A 22522-nucleotide genomic window follows, 5' to 3' on the forward strand; every position below is an offset into this window, starting at 1 on the left:
ACCCGGTCGGCGTGATTAAGCCGGCGATCGACTGGGATTGTTAGTTAATGTTGGCGTATGGGATAGGGCAATCATGCGCTGTGACAGTGACTGGACCCGACGACCCTGGGCATGGGGTCGCAACATGGAGTACTCAAGTGCACTCATCAATATACTAGTGCCCCACTACTCCCAATTAAATGGCTTCATTTGTAGTACCTGTGAGCTAATATACCCTACTATATTGAATTTGGAGTATCTTGGGTCAGTTACTCGAATTATTTTCCGGCCGGTACATCGGCAGTACCTCGCACGGTATGATGATCATAAAGCCGTTTGGGCGCTACGACGGCATCGGCATGCAGCGGACATGCACTCTTCGTGCATTGTACTGTACCCCAGCAACCCATCATGGCGGATGGCACGAACCCACGCTGCCAGGCAGGAGTAAATAATGGCATGCGCAACTGTAATAAAAACTTCACGACGACCACGAAGACAAGAGGAAATTCAACTTGGGCGGCCTTGGCAGAAAAATCGTCAAAATTCAGTTTGGGCGGCCATGGGAGAAAGTCAGAGGGCATCACCCGTCGTCATGGACTGGAAAGGGAAACAGGCCAAGAGAAAAGAGAGACAGAGGCTGCCACTGCATTGGCAATTTGGCATCCTCCTCCTGCTCCGGCCGTGCCTTTTGACCGCGACACGCACTTGAAAATTGAAATAAAGCTGGGCTGGTTCACGGTGTGGCTCGCCTCGCCACACATTCTCACCCACTTTCCCTTCAAAACTGACCCGAGACTTTGGAGAATCTTCCTTCTTTTTCTTGGACTTGGTCCCTGAATTGTGAACTGCAGTCCAAGGAGACACCACACATCTTTCTCCACCTCATCTTGTTTGCATGATCGACACACACACACACACACACACACCGAGGCAAATATTATTATTTTACTGTGTTTTTCTTGATGTAAAATGTGCCATCTGTCACTTGACAGATGAAAAGTGTCGCTTGGTTTCACTGAATTGCTGCAAATCTGCACGCACGATACTACTACTGTATTTCAGTTTTCCGCTATGTTCTCTTCACTTTTATCTAACAAATAAATCACATATGGAGGTAAGAAAATGAGCAGAGGCCGAGACGCAAGTCAAACACCACAGCAAGGACAGAGGCGGTTTCAGATTTACCAATCACATATGGAGCTAGTAAGAAATTAGCAGAGGCATCAAGCAAGCACCCCAGCAATAACAGAGAAGATTTCAGATGGATACACAGTTAATTCATTCGGAGTAATTAGACACCAAAAAAGAACGAAAAAACATCCACACATAACCAATCCCACTTGAGCAACAGCTGCCCTGTTTACTTAATTATCCCCTCTCTCTAGTCAAACAGCGAGCAGAGCAAGCGACGACGAACACTCCATGGAGCCGGAGTAGAAGCCGCCGCTGGCTAGCATTCACCGGCTAATTCTTTTACCTAAGCAATCACGAGCTTAACTTGGAAGCCAGCAAGTGCGCTGACGCGTTGGCCTTCCCTTGTAGCTCGCGACCTGGCGTCTACCAGAAGCAGACGGACGCGGCGCTGGCGGCGGCCGGCGGCGCCTTTCCGCGGGGGATGCGGCCGTAGCGGAACCCGTGGACGCCGCCCCGGCGGGGCGAGGAGCGGCGGCGGAGCGCGGGCGCGGCCCAGCCGAAGCAGAGGCGGATGCGCGCGCGGAGCCGGCGGAGCCCCTTCGCGGCGGCGCGGCGCAGGCGTCGCGCCCCGGCCCAGACGACGCGGCGCGTGCGCGCGCGCGGCGAGACCTCGGCGTCGCGGGAGAAGTGGTAGCTCCGGAGGAACAGCTGCCGCCGCTCCACCTGCCGCTCCCACTGCGCCATGTACTCCAGGTACGGCCACGCCGTCGTGGCCATGGTCCTCTCTCCTGCCGTCGCCGGCGAGGCCACTTGCACAGACATGGGCGATGACAGGTTCTTGGGTAGCTCTGCTCGGCTCCCGGTCTCTTGGTAGTGGAAGCAAGAAGGTGGTAGAAGAAGATGATTAAGCGCGTGCGTGAGGAGGACGAGTATCGGTAGCGGCGGTTTGCGTGGAGATCTGAGGAGGGGTGCGGCGAGACGGAGGATTTATAGGCGGCTGGCGAGCGGTGGCGGCCGGAGGAGGAGGCTGCCGGCAGCTTCGGGGGGAAGGGAGCGGAGAGGAGAAGGGAGATGGTTGGAGTGGGAGCGGGCGGGTGGGCGGTTTTATGCCTGAGCTTGGCGGGCTAATTGACTTTACTTTTCATCGACAAATCATACGGATACTTTCTGCTTGATTGGAAAATGACACTGCCATTTGTAGCTTCCTTGTAGAGTCTGCCACATTGTTTCAGTAGTAGTAGTAGTATATTTTTTATCTGGTGCTTGAGGAGAATTGGCATGTCTACGTGTGTGGTGTGTACATGGAAGTCAGTGTATACATGTTCCAGAAATTGGACAGTCAGATGACTCTGCATATAGTTAATCATTTTCACCAAGGAATTGGTCTGAGGATGGATCGACACTTCCACTTTGGCACTAATTACTACCAGAGCATGGCCATGGCCCATGGCATGTGCCAGTGCAGATTTCCGTCCCAAAAACTATTGCATATTGCAGGAGCAGTGCCATGTACACCGGTGACCCATTTGGTGTGCCTTTTCTGCTCTTGTGACCGTTGGATCGGCAGGCAGGCATTGACCTTTTTGCAATTATTTACTGTTTTCGCCCTTGTGCACGCATTAAACCTGAAGCTAGCGCGTGAATGCATGCTGAAATCGTCCGTGCGTGCGTGTCAACCCGAACATAAATGGAACGCAGGTTTAGGTTCTACTGATGAGTAGTACAACGAGAGGAGGAAACGCCATTGGTGTGGAGACAAGCTAAGCTGTGGCTTCGTACGACGTTCTTCTTCTTCTTTTAAAAGGAAACATAAGCCCTGGGTTGGGTTCGTACGTGGTTGCGTCCCGTTGTGCTGTTAATTAACTTGTCCTGCTAACGACGATGGTCAATGGAAGTCATTATGTCACGGTGGGTACGACGGACGGGCGGTGCTCGCCGAGGTCTGGTCTGACCTTGTCAGTGCCTCATTGCTACTCGGTCGAGTGTAACCAAACCACGGCTGGAGTGGCAGCAATGACCGACGAACATCGTGCATGCCGGAAGCCTGAAATTGGCGCCCAAGTAAAAATAAACAAATCGAACGCGAGACTCGTCATCTCATGCACGGGCTGGACCTGGACTGGATCAAGAGAATAGAGGTCAGGTGTCCGTTCGTGCGTGCGTCTGCGTCTGCGTCTGCGTGCATTCCCTTGTGCGTAATTAAATCCCAGCGTGGGAGCGAGCGAGCGTTCCACCAGACGAACGAACGAACGAGTCCTTTACTTTGTTCTGGATCGGGCCCGGCGGGTGTACCTAGTACAGTACGTTTGGAGGTCTCTTCAATGGCACCGCGACAATGGACGACAGACCGTGAGGCCAACTCCACCGCACGACCCCAAATGGACGTCCGTTGGTCCGGTTTTCTGTCCGTTTGGGTAAGGATTTGGGGTCGTGTCCGGGCCTGTCCTGGGATGCGGTGGCCGTGCACCCAGCGCGCGACCGCATCCATTTGCCCCATCCTGTCCGCGAGGGCCAAAAATGCCCAAATTTGCATCAAACTAGTTTTCAACCCAATTGAAATTGTCTTTAATAAAATAGTTTTACAACCAAATCGAAATTATCTTGACTGAACATAAATTGGACCAATACATCTTTTGGTTGCCAATGTGATCCCAGACGTGCTCAACCAAGTCATTTTGAAGATTCAAATGAGTGTGCCAATCACGCATCTCACGGTAGAATTGGACAAACTGTTCAAATGTGGCCGGATCTTGGTGTAGGGGCTCAATATTTTCACCTTGATAATCAAATCCTTGGTCGAAGATACTATCATCACGCTCGTCCTCGACGATCATATTGTGCATGATCACACAAGCAGTCATCACCTCCCAAAGCTTCCTTTCATCCCATGACAGTGCAGGGTTTCGAACGATACCCCACTGGGATTGAAGCACACCAAAAGCACGTACCACATCCTTTCTAACACTCTCTTGCATTTGGGCAAATCTCTTTCTCTTCTCACCTTTGGGTTTCGAGATTGTCTTCACAAAAGTTGACCACTGAGGATATATACCATCTGCTAGATAGTATTCCTTGTTGTACTGGTGGCCGTTGATCTCAAAATTGACAGGTGGGGAGTGGCCTTCTGCAAGCCTCGCGAAGACTGGAGAACGCTGCAGCATGTTGATATCATTGTGAGAACCTGCCATACCGAAGAAAGAATGCCATATCCAAAGATCTTGCGATGCCACCGCTTCTAATATGACAGTGCACCCGTTAACATGCCCCTTGTACTGGCCCTGCCAAGCAAATGGATAGTTCTTCCACTCCCAATGCATACAATCTATGCTGCCAAGAATGCCTGGAAAGCCTCTAGCTGCGTTCGTCGCCAACAATCTCTCTGTATCAGCGGCAGCTGGCTGTCTCAAGTACTCTGGGCCAAACACCTCGATCACAGCCTGGCAAAACTTGTGCATTGACATCAGACATGTTGTCTCACTCATACGCACATACTCGTCCACCAGATCGCCTGGAATACCATATGCAAGCATGCGGATGGCCGCGGTGCATTTCTGGTAAGAGGAGAATCCAAGCTTGCCAAGGGCATCCGTCTTGCACTCGAAGTATGGGTCATGAGCAACCACTTCCTCTCGGATACGGTTGAACACATGCCTTGCCATACGAAAACGGCGACGAAATTTATCCGTCTTGAAGAGCGGGGTGTTGGCAAAGTAATCGGCATAGAGCAGGGCGTGGCCTCTCTCCCTGTTGCGGTTCAGGTTGGGAGCACAGCCAGAGAGTGACCCCCTGTACCGAGGAAGCTGCCGTTGAATCTGGTCGTGAACGACCAGTGCAGCCACCACAAGATCTTCATCATCTGACGACGAATCGTCCGATGAACAAAGGAAGTGATGAAAGAAAAACTCGTCTCCATTGTCCATACCTTTGTTGGTAAAAGGTCGAACACCTTGCGGTCGCGGTGGCGAAGAGGCCGCGATGATCACCTCGACGCAGCAGGGGTGGTTGCCGGCCGACTACTGGCCGCTCTGGAATCTGCCTCGGCCGCCGTGGTCCGTCGCCGGCAGTCGTGTCCCCTCCGCCACCGACAAGGACGGCGACGGCCAAACCTCCCCCGATAAACGACCAAAACTACGGCGAAAGCGCGGGCGTGGTGACGGCCATGTCGAGACGTGGTTTGGTATGGACGGCGGGGGGCTGCGAGGTGAGGAGGCGGCCGGAGAATAGGGGCGGCGCCGGCGGCGGGGCGGGATGGGGAGAGAGGGTGAAGCGTTGGGAGCGGAGGGACTGCTAGTGTCCCCGACAGGCGGGCCACGGGGGGACAAGGGCGTGCGTCTCGGTCGTCCGCGCGCGTCCGTTTCGCCCCAAACCGAGCGCAAGTTTGGGCCGGGGATGGGTCGAAAACGGACGAAATCCGGACATTTGTCCGTTTGAGGCCGTGCGCTGGGCCGCTTCTTTTGTCTCTTTTATCCCAAACGGACGGACAGGATAGGGTCGCGCGGTGGAGTTGGTCTGAGACAGATACAGAAGTGGAGGAGCACCGCACCGGCCGGCCCGCCTTATCCGTGGCATGCATGTCACGTCCACCTGTGCTCGCCATCCCGGCCGCTCCCTCTCGCTCGCCCTTGTTGTTGTGGCGTGCGTCTCAATCGGAGAGTTCGTTTGTTCGATGGGGGAGGCTGGTCGCCGGCGGAGGAGGAGAGGTCGTTTGTTCGATGGGTCGCTCGTGCACGCGGCTTCCCATGGCGTATTATCGCCTCCATCGGTAGCACCCTACCCAGCGTCAGTCAATTGCTTGCTTAATGTATGTACGTACATTGCGTATGTGTGACTGTCAACAAATACTACTAGATAGATAGATAGATAGATAGATAGATAGATAGATAGATAGATTGAGCGTGTGTGTGCATATCCGGGAGCGAGGAAGGAACGATGATTAGCCAATGATATGATGATGGCGGCTCAATCGGCCGACTTGGTCTTCACGTCATGCCGTCTGCTCGGTTCCATATAGTACTCGTCCCCTACCTACGTTATGATTTAGTAGTACATTTTCAGGGTTCAGAATGGGCAGTGCCGTCAAAACTCGTGAGTGATCACGAGTCAATACAATCTAGGACTCAACTAATTACCCAGGAGTAGTATATTGCACACACGTGTCCAATCTACGTACTAAGAAGGTGTATGTGTGTACCGTCAAGTAGTAGAACCTCCACAAAAACTCGATTCCACGTGTCTCGCAAACAAAGCAAACTTGCTGAATAAGTAATGATCCAAGCCAACTTCTCTCTCGAATTAACAAACCCTCTTCTCCGTCTTTTGGCATCTGGAGTATGACCGCGGATAACTGCTGTAAATCATACTCTCTCTGCTGAGATGTAACCCGTACTCCACACGTGTCCACGTCGAAAGCAGTTACTGCCAAATATTTCCATTGTCACTCTCGACCATGATGAGGTGTCCCCGTAGTTTAATTTATTCCTCTCGACACGTCACTCGCCTGGCTAATCTGCACAGACCATGTCCTGTGCGCTGTACGTCACACTTGTAACCTGGTTGAGCAGGGGCGGCCCTAGGGGTATTCTTGGATCTTCATATGAATACACATGATTTTTACAAAACAGTGTTGATTTTGATAAAAGAGTGACAATTTTTGAAAAACAACAACAATTTTAACAAAATTAATACACATGAATACCCATTTGTAAATTCCTGGAGCCGCCACTGCAGCCAAGCACGTCTACAACTACACCACGATGACGTGTAATGACCGCATGGGTTCAGACATTCAGTAGAGACACCGGTGCTTTGGTTCAGGTTGCCCTACCCAGGCCGAATTTCGTGTTTTGACCCTTTTTAGAAAGTATTTTAGGATCTGGTCCCGGTTTGAAAAAATTTCGAGATTTGACCATTTTGCCTACCGCCAGGGCATCTGGCGATAGGGTTAGATAGCCTACCGCCAGGTCCCATGGCGGTAGAAAACTTATCCACGTTAGCACGCGGAGACGGCGCCGTCCCCCTCCGTCGCACCCTACCGTCATGGGCCCTGGCGGTAGGCTATCTAACCTTACCGCCAGGGGCCCTGGCGGTAGGGTGCGGGGCAGTTATTTCGCCCGAGACCGCGCACCTTCCCTTTTCCCCACCCCTCCCCTCCCCCAAGTCGGCAGTTTCTCCTTTCTTTCTCCCCCAAGTCGCCCCTCTCTCCCTCTCTCATCTCCTGCACTCCCCCCCTTGGATCTTCACCGATTCTTCACCATTTTGGCGGATCGAGATGGCCCCGAGGAGAGAACCGTAAGCTCCTCCGATCCCTCCAATTAGTTTTTGCAAACTTGCTACCGATTCGACGCATTATTTGCTTGAAATCCCTCATGTTTTTGAACTTAGATTGATTTTTTCCACCTAAGATTGATTGTAGTTGTAGTTCTTAGTTCTTTAGTAAGTAGTGGTATTGGATATGTACTCTAATCAATAGCTCATATGTTAGTGTGAAGATGAACCCTAGTTCATAATTTTTTTTGTTAAAAAAATTATGATGTATTGTTGATAAAGGGATGAACCCTAGTTTGATGATGCATGTTGATATGATGATATGCTCTAGTGTGAAGATGAACCCTAGTTTGATGATGCATGTTGATATGATGATATGAAGATATTGTTTGGAAAATTTTGTTTAAAAATATGAAGCTATGATGTATGTTGGAGGGTTTTTTTTATATGATGCATGTTGATATGATTTGATCCATCATGTGTAGTAGATGTTGTTGGAGGAATATGCTTAAAATTTGATCTTGATATGATTTGAGTTCATTGTTTGTTTATGTATGCTTATGCTTATGGTGCTTTTGTTTATGAAACTCTATTAAGGCGGACACCTCTTGCGGACAACATCGGCCCACGGTACTGCATGCTGGACTGGGCATTCGACAAGGGTCATCGTGCCCGTTTCATAGAGAACGGAGAGGTAAGTGATATGAAAGAAATTTTGATCAAAGTTCTCGGATTGATGAAAATGATTTCCTAACTTTTTGGCGTTCACTTTTTAACAGACGCTCCAGCCACTGCGCATGAGGGGTCACGGGGTTCATGGGCATATGGACTATGACGAGCGCTACGCGCCGTTCTTCAAGAGAGCCCGTCTGTTGGGTTTCGTGCTGTAGTTCAAGCGTCAGCCGCCGACGCTTGTCCACGCGGCTCTCACAGCTCTGATTGACCGTTGGAGACCGGAGACCCATTCTTTCCATCTGCCATGCGGGGAGATGACGGTGACCCTAGAGGACTGGGGGATGATTACTGCAATGCCGATCGAGGTCATGCACTCACCGGTCGAGTGGAGAGGGCCAACTGGCAGGAGAGGGTCACCACCCTCATCGGCGACTGCCCCGGTGCCAAGAGTAACCGTACATCCGGTGTGCCGTTGCCCTGGCTCTCGGAGCACCGAAGGACATGCCCCCAAGGCGCAGATGAGGCGACTGTGGAGTTGTACGCGAGGTCCTATCTGTGGTATATTCTCTCGGAGGTCGTGTTTCCAGACAGCTCCGGGAACTCTGCCAACTGGGCGTATCTGTTCTTCCTAGCGGACTGGGATGCAGGGTACAGTTGGGGGACGGCATCTCTCGCCTACCTATACCGTTCGGTAAGAGAGTGTCTAATTGCGTACCAACCTACGAAAGTGTGTCCATGAAATTTTCTTATATCTGATCCTCATTTGATGTTTTGCAGCTTGACGACGCAACGCAGAGGACGGGAGACAAGTCCAATATGGGTGGCTTTGTCTGGGCCTTCTCCATTTGGATGTGGGAGCGGCTGCCGGTGGGGCGTCCGGAGAAGTTGCCAAGACGCCCATGGGAACACTATGGCGAAGAAGGCGGCGAGACTCGAAACCCCACCGTAGCTTACGAGTGGGACGTTGTCAAACTCTACACGGGCCTAAACAAGACTTCGTACAAGACCGACACCAACGAGTTGGACGCTTTGACGCATACGCAGGTATATGAACTCACACAACACCTTTCTCTTTGATTCCGCTATTGACTGAGAGTGCGAACATACCAAGGTATATGTAATAGGTAATCTGGTGCCCATATCGACAAGAACGAGAGTGGGCCTTTGATCTGAACGTGATGTGCGATGCGGACCATGGTATCTAGCAGTGCATCGTGCCCATAATCTGTGTGTACGCCGTCGAGTGGCATTTGCCACAACGCGTGGCCACGCAGTTTGGGATTTATCAGCATACCCCATCGGGCCAGCCCACCGATACCGGCGGCCACGCGCTGCACCTGTGAGCTCTTTGTTCTCCGTGAGATTATCATGTTTCTTGTTGCTTATGATGATCTCATTGCGCTTATGATGATTCTTGTTGCTTATGCCTTGCAGGATGAGCCGGCAGAAGAATCAGTCGATCACAAACTGGGGAGAGGAGCATAAGACTCATGCGACCGAGTGGAACCGATGGAGGTGGCGTAAAGACGTGGAGAGGAGAGTGACTAACTGGGATGATTACCTGGGCCGACACATGAGGTGGTACGATGATGGCCAGAAGCACCGTCTTCGTCTCAGGCCTCGATGGACGGCGGAAGACATCGCGGAGCTGGAGTGGGCTGACCCCGATGAACAGGCATACCAGACCGGCATCAGAGACATGCACAGTGGATTTAGGGAGTTTGCACCCCTCATCAACAGAGTGGTACGTTTGAACCGACGGTCGTATTTAAAATATTTTATTCGTCAACGTGACTGACTTATGCCGTTGCAGTCCGGTGAGCTGAACAGATGCATCTTTGAAGCCTCAGATGCACTAGGTCATCTTCCCGGGAGCGTACAATCTGAGACCAGAGTCAGGGGGACGATGAAGGTACAATTTCAGTCTCCTCGGAACAGATGCATCTTGTTCACTTGCAGTCAGTTGATCTGAACTTATTATGACCTTGCTTCATTGTGAGTGCAGAAGTTCGTGCAGCGTTGTCGCAAGCTGGTAGGGCTGCTTGGGTGTGCTGGAGCTGGGTCAGTTGAAGCTCATTAGCCTATAGCCACACAGGGTATCATCGGCTCATCGAGCCATGCTCCCTCGTCGTCTAGGCTGGTTGGAGAGGAGGAGGAGGAGGAGGAGGAGGAGGCCATATATGAAGAAGGGGAGGAGGAGGATGAGAGCAACGGGGAGGAGGAGTACGATGAAGATTATGGACCTCCAGCAACTCAAACGTCTCAAGCATCTCAGCTGCCGAAGAAGAGGAATCCGAAGAAGAAGGATTTGCTGAGTCCAGACCCTTTCCAGAGACCGGTTCCTCGACGGCCCAAGAAGAAGACCGAAGAGCATCGTTCAAAGAGTAACGAGGACTGTACCTCCAAGAGGGGAAGGAGCAACTGATTATGCTCTTCGATAGTTGGCTCTTTTAGTTTCGTTGAACTTCGTTTGATTGAACTATTCGGGTGGTTATGAAGCTACGTGGAACTATGTGTTTGCTATTTGTGAATCTATGTGTTTGCTATTTGTGAAACTATGTGGAACTCCGTTTACTAATTAGTTGAAGTTCGTTTGAAATGTTCTATGCACTTCAAATTTGTTAATGTGTATGTGATGCCCAAGTTTAACTGTTTGAGATCTGTGATATTGTTGTCATATTTGTGAAAATTGCTATAATATTATTGTCATATTGAATTTGAAAAGAAGCAAGCAAATGAACTTAAATTCATAAAACACAGGATCCTACCGCCAGGGCCCCTGGCGGTAGAGTCAGACAGCCTACCGCCAGGGCAACTCAATTCTTCGTTACAGAATCGTTACACTGAAAAAACAAGACCCTACCGCCAAGGCCCCTGGCGGTAGGGTCAGACAGCCTACCGCCAGGGCAACTCAATTCTTCGTTACAGAATCGTTACACTGAGACAGGACCCTACCGCTGGCGTTAGGTTTGGACAGCCTACCGCCAGACCTCCTGGCGGTAGGTACTTATCCACGTCAGCGCAGTCAAACGGCCGCCGTCCCCCTCCGTCGCACCCCTACCGCCATGGGCCATGGCGGTAGGCTATCTAACCCTACCGCCATAGGCCCTGGCGGTAGCAAAAGGGTCAAATCTCGAAAAAAATTCAAACAGGGGTCAGATCCTGAAATCCTTTCTAAAAAGGGTCAAAACACGAAATTCGGCCCCCTACCCACAGGCTTCACAGAGAATCTCGTTTTCTTCCTCGTGGTCAACAGCGTGTTTGTGATCAGTCGAAAGAGAAAAATAGCGTGTTTTCCATGATGGGATTAGCACGAAACATGAGCAAGTGACGTGATCGACCCCTTTTATATCCCCGTTTCAGACTTGGCCCTCATGTCATGATACTGTTGACAACCACCCCCATCGACCCGCCGTCCCTATCTCCACACATCACCAATCACCATGCGCGACATCATCGTCGTCCCTGCATCGCATCCCAAGCACCAAGTTTTTTCCGTCCTCCTATGGTCCAGTAGTTCGGCCTCACTCACCAACCATGTTGAACTCAACTATTCGTGCACTGCATTTGACCAAACACTCACATATATATTTTCATCTCACAGGATTAAAAGTATGAACAGGCAGGAACGACCGGTGCAGACCTTTCCGCGACAAACTTTTCTTATCTGAGAGTATGCCAATGACGTGTACCATATCTACTTATCACTAAGCTTCCTAGGGTAAAATGCCCCACAATCAATTGAGGTGTCCAATTAAAATTGGGTCATCAGATTTTGGCCAAGTCAACAATTTCTCAAAGCTCCCATTCAATTCTTTTATACTATATACATGCTTCTTTATTTTAGGTCTTCGCAATTAATTGAGGTCTTCAGTTTAGAATGTGGTCACCTGATTTTAACCGGGTCAATAATTTTTCAAGTAGCTCTCCCATTTAGTTATTTTAATCCACCATATTCCCTAATTTTGAAGCTCTTTTATTCGATTAAGATATTTAATTTTAAATTTGGTTTACGATTTTGATCGGGCCAACAATTTTTCCAAATCAATCAACACTAACCGACTAGGAAAACATATCAACCCCGTGCACCTTCTTACCACCTAGAAAAAAGAGCCATCATGTGATGATACTATAACACCAATATAGTACGTGTAGATGTAGTCATTGACTCATAAATTTACCCACAAAAGTATGGGTTGATTAGCGCATAACACATAATCACACCATGAAATGCCCACCAAATAACCGTATTATAAATAAACATAAAACACACTCCATCGTCTCCACCATCTGCCAAATTAAATATTCCATCAGTTCCAAAATACAAAGGGTATTAGTTCATTGAAAAGTCAAATTTCTTTAACTTTACCAAGTTTAGAGCCGAAAATATCGACATCCACAATATTAAGCCAAAAAATTATGAAAATTCATTTCATGATGAATCTAATAACACCAGTTTGATATTACAAATTTTAAAATGAGTAAACTTTTTTTAAGAATCTCAACAATACCAATGGCACAACAAAGCGCGTCCAACCCTTTTAGTCTTTTAGAAGATAGCAGCAAGATTTATTACAAGACGCTCATCTCTATTGTGAATGATAGGATGGAAGCGTAGAGCAAACACCCACCACCTAATTCCACCGATGAAATTCAGCTAAGATAAGAGACACCACAACACTCGCATACCCCTTAAGTGCCACATTGTCGAAGCCACGAGCGTCTATAAACTACAGGGAATCTAAATCACGGGAGTGTCAACCCATGCATCCTCTGTTATATTTAGGGCAACTCCAACACGCCGAAGCAAACGGGCGTGGATTTTGTTCACCTTTTGTCCGTTTGGGTCGGTGTTTTGGGCATTGTCTGTCCATGTTTGGGTGGGCACTGCACCCAACACGCCGACGCATTTTCATCTGTGCAACCGGTATGCGGCGATATTTTTGCTCTTTTTTCATACATTTCAAAAACAATGCCCAAAGTTAGCATAATTCAATCAAATACAAATATCATAGTTTGACAACTAAATAAAATCTTATAGTTTACAAACGAAATAAAATTTAAATTGTCACAAATACATTTGAAAGAAAAAAAATAGCCGATACTTCCATTGATTGCCAAGGTGAGCCCACATATGAACCAAATCATCTTATAGTTGAATGTGAGTTTTCCAATCACGCATTTTATAATGAAATTGGGTGAACTGTGGAAATATTGCTGCGCCTCCATGCTCAGGCACAACACTTTCACCCTGGAATTGAGACCTCTGATCAAAGATTTCATCCTCACGCTCATCCTCTACAGTCATGTTGTGTCTGGGTGTGGCGTGCTAGTGGTGGAGGCATGTGAGCGTGGGCGGCGGCCTGAGTAGCGTGCAACCGAAACTGGGCGGAGATGGCGAGGGCGGGGTGGCCGGGTGTGTTGGCTCTCGATGGGAGGGGGGATGGCCAATGCGCCACCGACTGGCGGGTAAGGGGGAGAACAAGGGCAGGCATTGCACACGTGCGCCTCGACGCAAACACGACTCAAATTTAGGCCTAAAATGGATCGGTTCGTGGACAAAAAACAGACGCTTGTCCGTTTGCGTCGGCTCGTTAGGCCGCGATTTGTGTCTGTTTTGACCAAAACAGAACGCTCACAAACAGTTTGTGTCGGCGCGTTGAAGTGCGATTAGGGATCACTCCTCCAGTACTTAACCACCAGTTCTCGTTTCTTCAGGGTGTCCAGCGAGCTTGGATCATTAGGAGAGGGAAATGGGTTGATCCGGCAAACATATGGCAAAGTCTGTCTAGCATACAAACTGGCTGTCTGGCTGAGGACGTGGTCTGCTCCTGATGTAGACGGAGAATGCAGGGCACATGTGGCCTTGAGCCCTTGACTAGCATGCCCGACTCCCCGATCAGATGTCCAAATTCTGTACTGAATAGCCAACCAAATAAAAATCTTTACATCTTAGTGGAACCCAGCTTCTGCAAATGCAGTTAGCACCACTGAATCTCACTTGTCCTTGACACAATAGCTTGTATACTGAACTACCTGAGTAACTCATGTTGAAAATAAATTTGTGGTCTACCCCCTATTTCCTTTGCGCTTATCCGTGGTGCCGCTCACAATTCACATCCCTGAGGCTAGGAGGTAGGGACCTTCTTATACTGTCTTTCCAAAGAGTCCACCTCTTATACAGATATAAGATTCCTAGTCTTTTCCACTAGTTTCCGGGATAGAGTCCAGATCAAATTACCAACCACGATCATATTTGTCTGTTAACGGATTCTACCCGTTATGTCCCCGGAGCACGCGCTTGTGAGCAACGCGTCATAATAAAGTGTAAATTCCTCTAATTATGTAGATCAACATTAGGGTTGTAATCTAACTATATGATCTAGCTCCTTTCAATCATCAGTGTACCCGGGTAGTCATTCCAATATAAATAGTATATTGTATTCCACTGATAATCGACCAGCTTCCTTAAGCATATATTACTTAAGTACATTCCAGCAAGTATCAATTCCATGCTAAACATGTAGATCAATTCCATGTATAAATACATGTACAGTTCCATAATGAGATATTCCGAATATTAACAATTCCAAGCAATTTGAATATAGTTGCAGGACACATAATTCCAACAACTCATGGCTCTGCTTCGGCGCCAAAGGAACGAAAATCCTAGACTATCAGTCGTGCTCACAGCGTCCGGAGGTCGGACATACATACAGTAGAAGCCAACAAGTGTGCTGCCGTCTTGGCTTTCTTTCCATTCTAGCTCCACGCCGCCGCTCGCAACCTGGCGGCTACCAGAGGCACACGGACGCGGCATTCGCGGCCGCCGGCGGCGCCTTCTGGGGGAGGCGGCCGTAGCGGAACCCGTGGACGCCGCCACGGCGCGGGCGCAGCCCAGCCGAAGCAGAGGCGGATGCGCGCCCGGAGCCGGCGGAGCCCCTTGGCGGCGGCGCGGCGCAGGCGTCGCGCCTTGGCCCAGACGATGCGGCGCGTGAGCGCGCGCGGCGAGACCTGGAGTCGCGGGAGAAGTGGTAGCTCCGGAGGAACAGCTGCCGCCGCTCCACCTGCCTCTCCCACCGCGCCATGTACTCCACGTACGGCCACGCCGTTGCCATGGTCTTCTCTCCCGCCGTCGCCGGCGAAGAAGCCAGTTGCATGGACATGGGCGCGGGCTGGTCCTTGGCTGTTGGCTGGCTGGCTAACTCTGCTCGGCTCTTGGTCTCTTGGTGGAAGCAAGAAGGTGGTAGGACAAGATGTTCAAGCGCGCGCGTGAGGAGGACGAGTAGCGGTAGCGGCGGTTTGCGTGGAGATCTGAGGAAGGGTGCGGCGAGACGGAGGATTTATAGGGGACGGGTGGTGGCTTGGCGAGCGGCGGCCGCGGGAGGAAGAGGGCTTGGTGTGTGTGGGGGGAGGGGTGTGGGGGGGGGGGTGGGGGATGGTTTGAGGGTGGGCGGTTTTGCCTGCGCTTGGCGGGCTAATTCACTTTGTTTTACATCTATACTACTTATAAAAGAGCAAACATAATTTTCTTTAAGTGCACCCCACAAAACGTACATGGATACATTACCACCGCATGATTATCCCACTAAACTCAATCTAACGGCTAGCCTTAACCTAATCTGTTCTCTGTGTGCACTTAGCAATTTACATTGACTGACCGTACTCCACCGTGGAGGAAAATATGAAGTCCACGCCTGGTCAATTAGGAAACTATAATCACGGACACATCCTATTAAGAAACTAATCACGGACGCATCTAATTATTAGGAAATTAATCACAAACGCATCCTATTATTAGGAAACTAATCACGGGTGCATCCTATTATTAGGAAAATAATCACGAGCGCATCCTATTAGGAAGTTAATCATGAACACATCTAATTATTAGGAAACTAATCACGGACGCATTCTATTAGATAACTAATCACGAACGCATCTAATTATTAGGAAACTAATCGCGAGTGCATCCTATCGTCTCCTATGAGGGTATCGCGATCGCGAGTCGCCTGTCGTCACCAGCCCACCACCCACGCGAGCCACAATGGGAGACATGCGAAGAGGAGCTGCGACTTCCTCCGAACACGCACACATGCCGTCGCCGCCTTCGTCTTCTGCCTGGAGGGCAGGTCACTCTTCTACTGACTGCAACGACTTCGCATCATACAGAGAGACCAACCATGTTTCTCCGAATATCTTGAACCATGATCCTTATGACTTCATCTCTACTACTTATAAGAAGTACATTTTTTCATTTGACTGTTTTCCCGACTTGGGAGGTAAGGTATGTTTTATCCACTAGAGTTGCTAAAATTGGAAGCATATCTGCAGTTTTTTCTTTCTAAACCGGCATTTGTTGGCCCTTTTTTGCCACTGTTATTCTTACAAGTGGTAGCCTACGTATCATTATTACTACAAACTGAGAGGATATTTGTTATATTGTCAAAATTTTAGAATGTTGAGCCCTTAAAGAAATGTGTAGTACTCAAGTAACTGTTCCAAGTTGTCATATTAATGCTTTTGTCCCGTGATTAACAAGTATAATTACGCAATTTATCAATGTAATTTTTATTTGGTTTACATGTTCTATTTTCATAATAAAGTAAGCCACTTTTCTTGCTTCCAGACATTACAACACTTGTGGTGTAATAGTAGAATCGGATGGTCCAACTAGCATTTTTTTGTCTTGTTTCACAGCTGATTCTATGCAGTCAAGACATCTCTACACTTCTCTATGTGACAATGGCTTCCTCTTTTCAACAAATCATAGAGGTCTCTTCCCGCTATTGTGTGGTTGACACTCAATTGTAATAATAATTCTTGACTGGAGTTTGTTAGCACTGAAACGGTTCCTTAGCTTGTCCTAAGTGACTTTTTCATGTGTGATTATACTTGCATAAATGTGTGCATATGGAGAATCATGATGAATCTTCTAAATAATTTTGAGTTTTAGACATTGGGAAAAGTGGGTGGTCTTTTAATACAGGAGACATGTTGATTAAGGAGAAACGAAATTTCAAATTATTTGTATGAGTTGGGAATAAGAGATTGTGTACTTTATAGGGAAATTTCAAATTTATGAATAAATTGTCTTGTATTAAGTATACTATAATGTGTTAATCCAAATAGACGCGTGTTGCACGTGCACACTTATTAGTCCAAATAGACGTGCGTTGCACGTGCATATTTACTAGTCCACAAATAATAGACTTTCTGCCTGATAGTATATTTTTTCTTCTGGTGCTTGAGCAGAGTTGTCTTTATCTACGTGTGTGGTGCGTACATGGAAGTCAGTCTCTAGTCTCTACACGTTCCAGAAATTGGACAGTCAGAAATTCAAAAAAAATAAAAAAAATTGGACAGTCAGATGACTCTGCATAAACTCGACCATTTTCACAAAGGAATGGTCCAGAGCAAAATCAAGTTACAACTTGGCACAAAACACTACCAGAACATGACCATTGCATGTGTCGGTGAAAATTTCCGTTCCAAACGATTGCATATTGCAGGAGCAGCGAGATGTACCGGGAAGGCGGGCCCAACCCTTTTCTGCTCTTGTGACCGTTGGATCGGCAGGCTTTGACCTTTTTGCACTTATTTACTGTTTCGCCTCTGTGCATGTTTAAAGCCTGAAAGTAGCGCGTGACCGCATGCTGAAACTGTCCGTCAGACCGTGCGTGTCAATCCCAACATAAATGGAAGGCAGATTTAGATTCTTTTTTTTTTTTTTGAGAATAGGCAGATTTAGATTCTAGTAGAGCAAGCGGAGGAAACGCCATTGGTGTGAAGACAAGCTAAGCTCTGGCTTGGTACGACGTTCTGTTTGTTCTTTAACAGAAAGGGAACGTCGATGGTTCGTACGTGGTTGCGTCCCGTTGTGCTGTTAATTAACTTGTCCTGCTAACGACGATGGTCAATGGAAGTCATTATGTCACGGTGGGTACGACGGACGGGCGGTGCTCGCCGAGGTCTGACCTTGTCAATGCTACTCGTAGTATATTGCTACTCGCTCGAGTTTAGTTAGGCTCGATGATTTGAAGGTTCCCGATGGCTTTGTAACCAAACCACGGCCGGAGCTGCACGCCGGAAGCCTGAAATTGGCGCGTGTAAGCCATGCCGGCCGCTCCCTCTCGCTCGCTCTTATATATGCAGATAATTTGTGCTCTCCCGTGCATGCGAAGCTGCATGTTCTGCTGCCCTTGTTGTTGTGGCGGCGGCGTCTGGATCGGGTAATTTAACGGGTCAGACAGCTCGCCGGCGGAGGGGAGGTCCTTTGTGTTGCTTGATTGATGGGTCGCTTGTGCGTACGGCGTCGCATGGCGTATTATCGCCTCCATCGGAAGCACCCTACCCAGCGTCAGTCAATTGCTTGCTTAATGTATGTACGTACATTGAGTGTGCATGAGTCTCAACAAATACTATATACGCAGATAGATAGATTCAGTGTGCATATCCGGGAGCGAGGAAGGAACGATGATTCACGAGTAAGAATTCACGAGACTGGAGCTGTATACTTGTCATGTGGTGTAGCGCACCGCCGTAACGTTACTCCCACTGAAAAAGAACATGTCGATGCATGATTTACTACATTTTCAGGTTTCAGAATGGGCAGTGCCGTCAAACCCGTGAGTGATCACGAGTCAATACAATCTGCTGCACTCAAGTGTATACTCTTGGAGTATATGCGTGTACCGTCACGTAGTAGAACCTCCACAAAAACTCGATTCCAAATGTCTTGCAAACAAAGGGAACTTGCTGAATATCCATGTCAACCCCTCTTTTCTCCGAATTAACAAGCCCTTACCCTCTCCGTCTCTACCATCTGGAGTATGACCGTGGACAACTGCTGTAAATTATAGTACTACAACCAGTAGCTTTCTTTGCACTCTCACTGCTGAGATGTACTGTAACGCGTACTTCACACGTGTCCACGTCTAAAGCAGTTACTGCCGAAATACTATTTCTATTGTCACTCTCAACCATGCTGATGTGTCTCGACCCGGTGTTGACTTCCATTCGTCTTACCGACACGTTAGTCGACTGATTTTTGGCGAAGTCTCAGTCGATAACAATCCCTGTGTACGTGTACGTTGGCTCGAACCAGCTCTTTTCTTTGTCGCTGCACGGGCCGGTGGAAATGAGAGAGCCTTTCTTTTATTTTTCTTCTGGGCCTTGTTCCCTTTGCTGTGCAGCCCATGTTTCCCGAGTGTGTTTTTTAGTTATTTTTGTCAGCCTACAAGAAAAGTACTTTGTTTTGTTTCTTTTTCTCGCCCTACACAAGTGAGTTTTGCCTGTCGGAGAGGAAGTCACAATGGCTTCCCTTTTTCCCGAAAGAAATTTTCATTTTTCTTTTTTTCTTTACCTTTTCTTCTTTTTATTGTTTTACTTTTCATTTACTTTTTATAAGTCTGTAACTTTTCTTTTATTTATTTTTACTTATTATTTTCTTATCCCGTTTCATTTTTTTCGTTTTGTTTATTTAATTTAATTTTTCCTTTTGTCCTTGCTTATTAATGTTGTGTTTTATTCTATTTGATTTTAGAATATTTTCTAAATATCGAGCAGCCCTATTTTAGCAACGAAATTTCATACCAATTTTTTGTTAATCATTTTTAGTTGCACATCCATCAGATGCTTTGTAAGTAAATGTTGGTCGCGGTAGTTGAAATTTTATTACCTGGATTGCTAAAATTTAGTCGATAGAGTTTAACCGAAGTCCCAGTACACATATATGGCTGTTAGATCACAGTTTCCGTAAGATTCACGCAACACTGCTTGTCTAGTGTTACCCCGACTTATTTAGCACCCGCTTCTTCTTTCTTTACTTTTCTCGTGTTTGGTATTGATGCGCGATGTGCTGGTTGTGAGAGGCGTTTTTCATTGTTTTTGTTGGACTTTTCAATTGCCATGTACACACCATATCCACCGTGGAGTACTTGTCTCAGGGGAGGGGGTCTTCGTCCCTCGGGGTTCTTCAGTTGCATTTCTTTCTTCTGTTTTCCCCTCTTTTATGCCAGATCTCTATTTGTGAATTTATTTATGTATGCATTTAGATTTTTTATGCTTGCATAAGGTAGGAAATGCTTTTTCTTCGATGACTGGGGATTTTTGAACCATGTAGACATAAATGTTAGTGGCTATGTTGGTTGTTAGCGGGTTTTTAAACCATGACTTTTGTTTTGTATAGGACCGGCATTTTCATATTATTTTTCCTGTTTATGCGTAAAAGAATATTAGCATATATTTTTTTCTACACCCGGCCGCAAGTGCATGTCTTCTAACCCGACCGCAACTGGACTTTTTTGTTATGTCAGAGGGGGCGCCGGGAGAGGGGGCGGGCCAGTTGCAAGCACGACAACAGCACCACAACTGCATGTCCCCAACATGGTTGCAACTCTTCTTTTGTTTTGTCAAAGGGGGCGCCGGGAGAGGGGGCGGGCCAGTTGCAATCCCGACAACAGTCCCGCAACTGCATGTCCCCCAACATGGTTGCAACTCAACTTTTGTTTTGTCGGAGGGGGCGCCGGAGAGGGGGCAGGCCAGTTGCAAGCCCGACAACAGCACCGCAACTGCAAGTGCCGCACCCGACCGCAATTGCATGCCCCCCAACATGGTTGCAACTCTACTTTTGTTTTGTAAGAGGGGGCGCCGGGAGAGGGGGCGGACCAGTTGCAAGCTTGACAACAGCCCCGCAACTGCGTGCCCCCCAACATGGTTGCAACTCGATTTTTGTTTTGTCGAAGGGGGCGCCGGGAGAGAGGCCGGCCACTTGCCAGCCCGACAATAGCCCCGCAACTGCAAGTGTCGCACCCGACCGCAACTACATGTCCCTCAACATGGTTGCAACTCGACTTTTGTTTTGTCGGAGGGGGCGTTGGGAGAGGGGATGGGCCAGTTGCAAGCCCGACAACAGCCCTGCAACTCTAAGTGCCGCATTCGACCGCAACTGCATGTCTTTTAACCCGACCGCAGCTGGACTTTTTTGTTCTGTCAGAGGGGATGCCGGGAGAGGGGGCTGGTCAGTTGCAAGCTCGACAACAGCCCCGCAACTGCAAGCGCCGCACCCCGACTGCAACTGCATGTCCCCCAACATGGTTGCAACTGGATCTTTGTTTTGTTGGAGGGGGCGGTGGGAGAGGGAATGGGCCAGTTGCACGTCCGACACTAGGAATGCAACTGCAAGTGTCGCACCTAGGCCTACAATTGCAAATGTCATCTCGGACTACACCTGCATGTTGCCCTGATGCCTGCTAACTAAGACTTATTTAAATCTCAATCGACTGGACCGTATCCACACCCCATTATTTACTTTTTTTTCTTATTTAATATCTTTTTATTTTTATTCCTCTGTTTCTCTAAATATAGGTGTTTTGATTTTTTTTAAACGTGACACACCAATCCAGTTGCACCTCCGCATCGCATGTGTAACTGAATATGATTGGCTCTCTTATTTTGTTAGTAGTACAATTGTCAATTTGTGGATGATAGCAAAATTACAAATAGATGAGACCCAATCTAAGAAAAAATGCAAGGAAAAACCATAATAAAATAATGCTAAACATTTTTCTAATTTCACGATGAATATTTTTAAACAATATTGTACATTTTCTAATGGCACTCTAATTTTTTAAATACATGATTAATATTTGTGAAAATGCATGAACATATTTCTTAAAAAAATATCACGACTAATGCTTACATTTTCTAGAAACAAAAATAGTATAAATAAGAATGGAAGGAGAAAAATAAAAAGTAAAACCGGACAAAATTGATAGTAACCGCATGTTAATTTTTTTGCACGAACAACAAGCTAATACATCCGGCCGGTGCACCACACGTAGTCAATGGAGCAGCAGCACGGAACAAAAATACTGCCCAATCTCTAGCCCAACTCAGCTAAAACACACACAAAGCAAAGACAAACAGGGCAGCCCAAAAAGCAACCAGAGATGACATGGTATGGGCTGGACAATAAAGCAAAAAAAAAAGATGACGTCAGCCGACTGAGACCTAGACAAACCCTTATTCTCTCGGCAGATCCGGACAGGGCATGTGCTGTGCGTTTCACGTCACACTTGGTGCATTGGATACGTGCCGTGTGGTGTGCAGCAGCTTCATACATTCACTGAAGACACCACCTTCCGGTTAGTTTCACAGACGATCTCGTTTTTCTTCCTCGTGGTCAATAGCGTGCTCGTTATGGATTCCCAAGAGAGAAATAGCGTGTTTGTGTCATGATGGGATTAGCACAAAACCTAAGTGACGTGACTCCTTTCGTCCCCAGGTTCAAACCTGCCCCCTTCCTGATGTCATGTGGTTCGGCGTGCTGCGCTACCGTCTGATATTGTTGCCAACCACCCCCGTTCGTCGACAGACACACCGTTCGTCTGATATTGTTGCACACTGGAGCTGTATACGACAGCAGAAAGATTTATTACAAAGAAGGTCAGCCAATGGCATATGCCAT

General features: G+C 47.9%; 1 protein-coding gene and 1 pseudogene across 1 annotated transcript; both read right to left on the reverse strand.

Annotated features, from left to right (window-relative positions):
• Positions 1 to 1224: 1224 nt before the first annotated feature.
• LOC123117556 (uncharacterized) lies at positions 1225 to 2219 on the reverse strand. The gene has a single exon (XM_044538286.1). It carries the CDS (start codon positions 1936 to 1938, stop codon positions 1540 to 1542), a length of 399 nt encoding a protein of 132 aa, XP_044394221.1. The 5' UTR covers positions 1939 to 2219; the 3' UTR covers positions 1225 to 1539.
• Positions 2220 to 14849: 12630 nt separating this feature from the next.
• On the reverse strand, positions 14850 to 15215 carry LOC123117558 (uncharacterized; annotated as a pseudogene).
• Between the last annotated feature and the right edge of the window lie 7307 nt (positions 15216 to 22522).

Source organism: Triticum aestivum, chromosome 5B (assembly GCF_018294505.1).
Source record: "Triticum aestivum cultivar Chinese Spring chromosome 5B, IWGSC CS RefSeq v2.1, whole genome shotgun sequence".
Lineage (NCBI taxonomy): Eukaryota > Viridiplantae > Streptophyta > Magnoliopsida > Poales > Poaceae > Triticum > Triticum aestivum.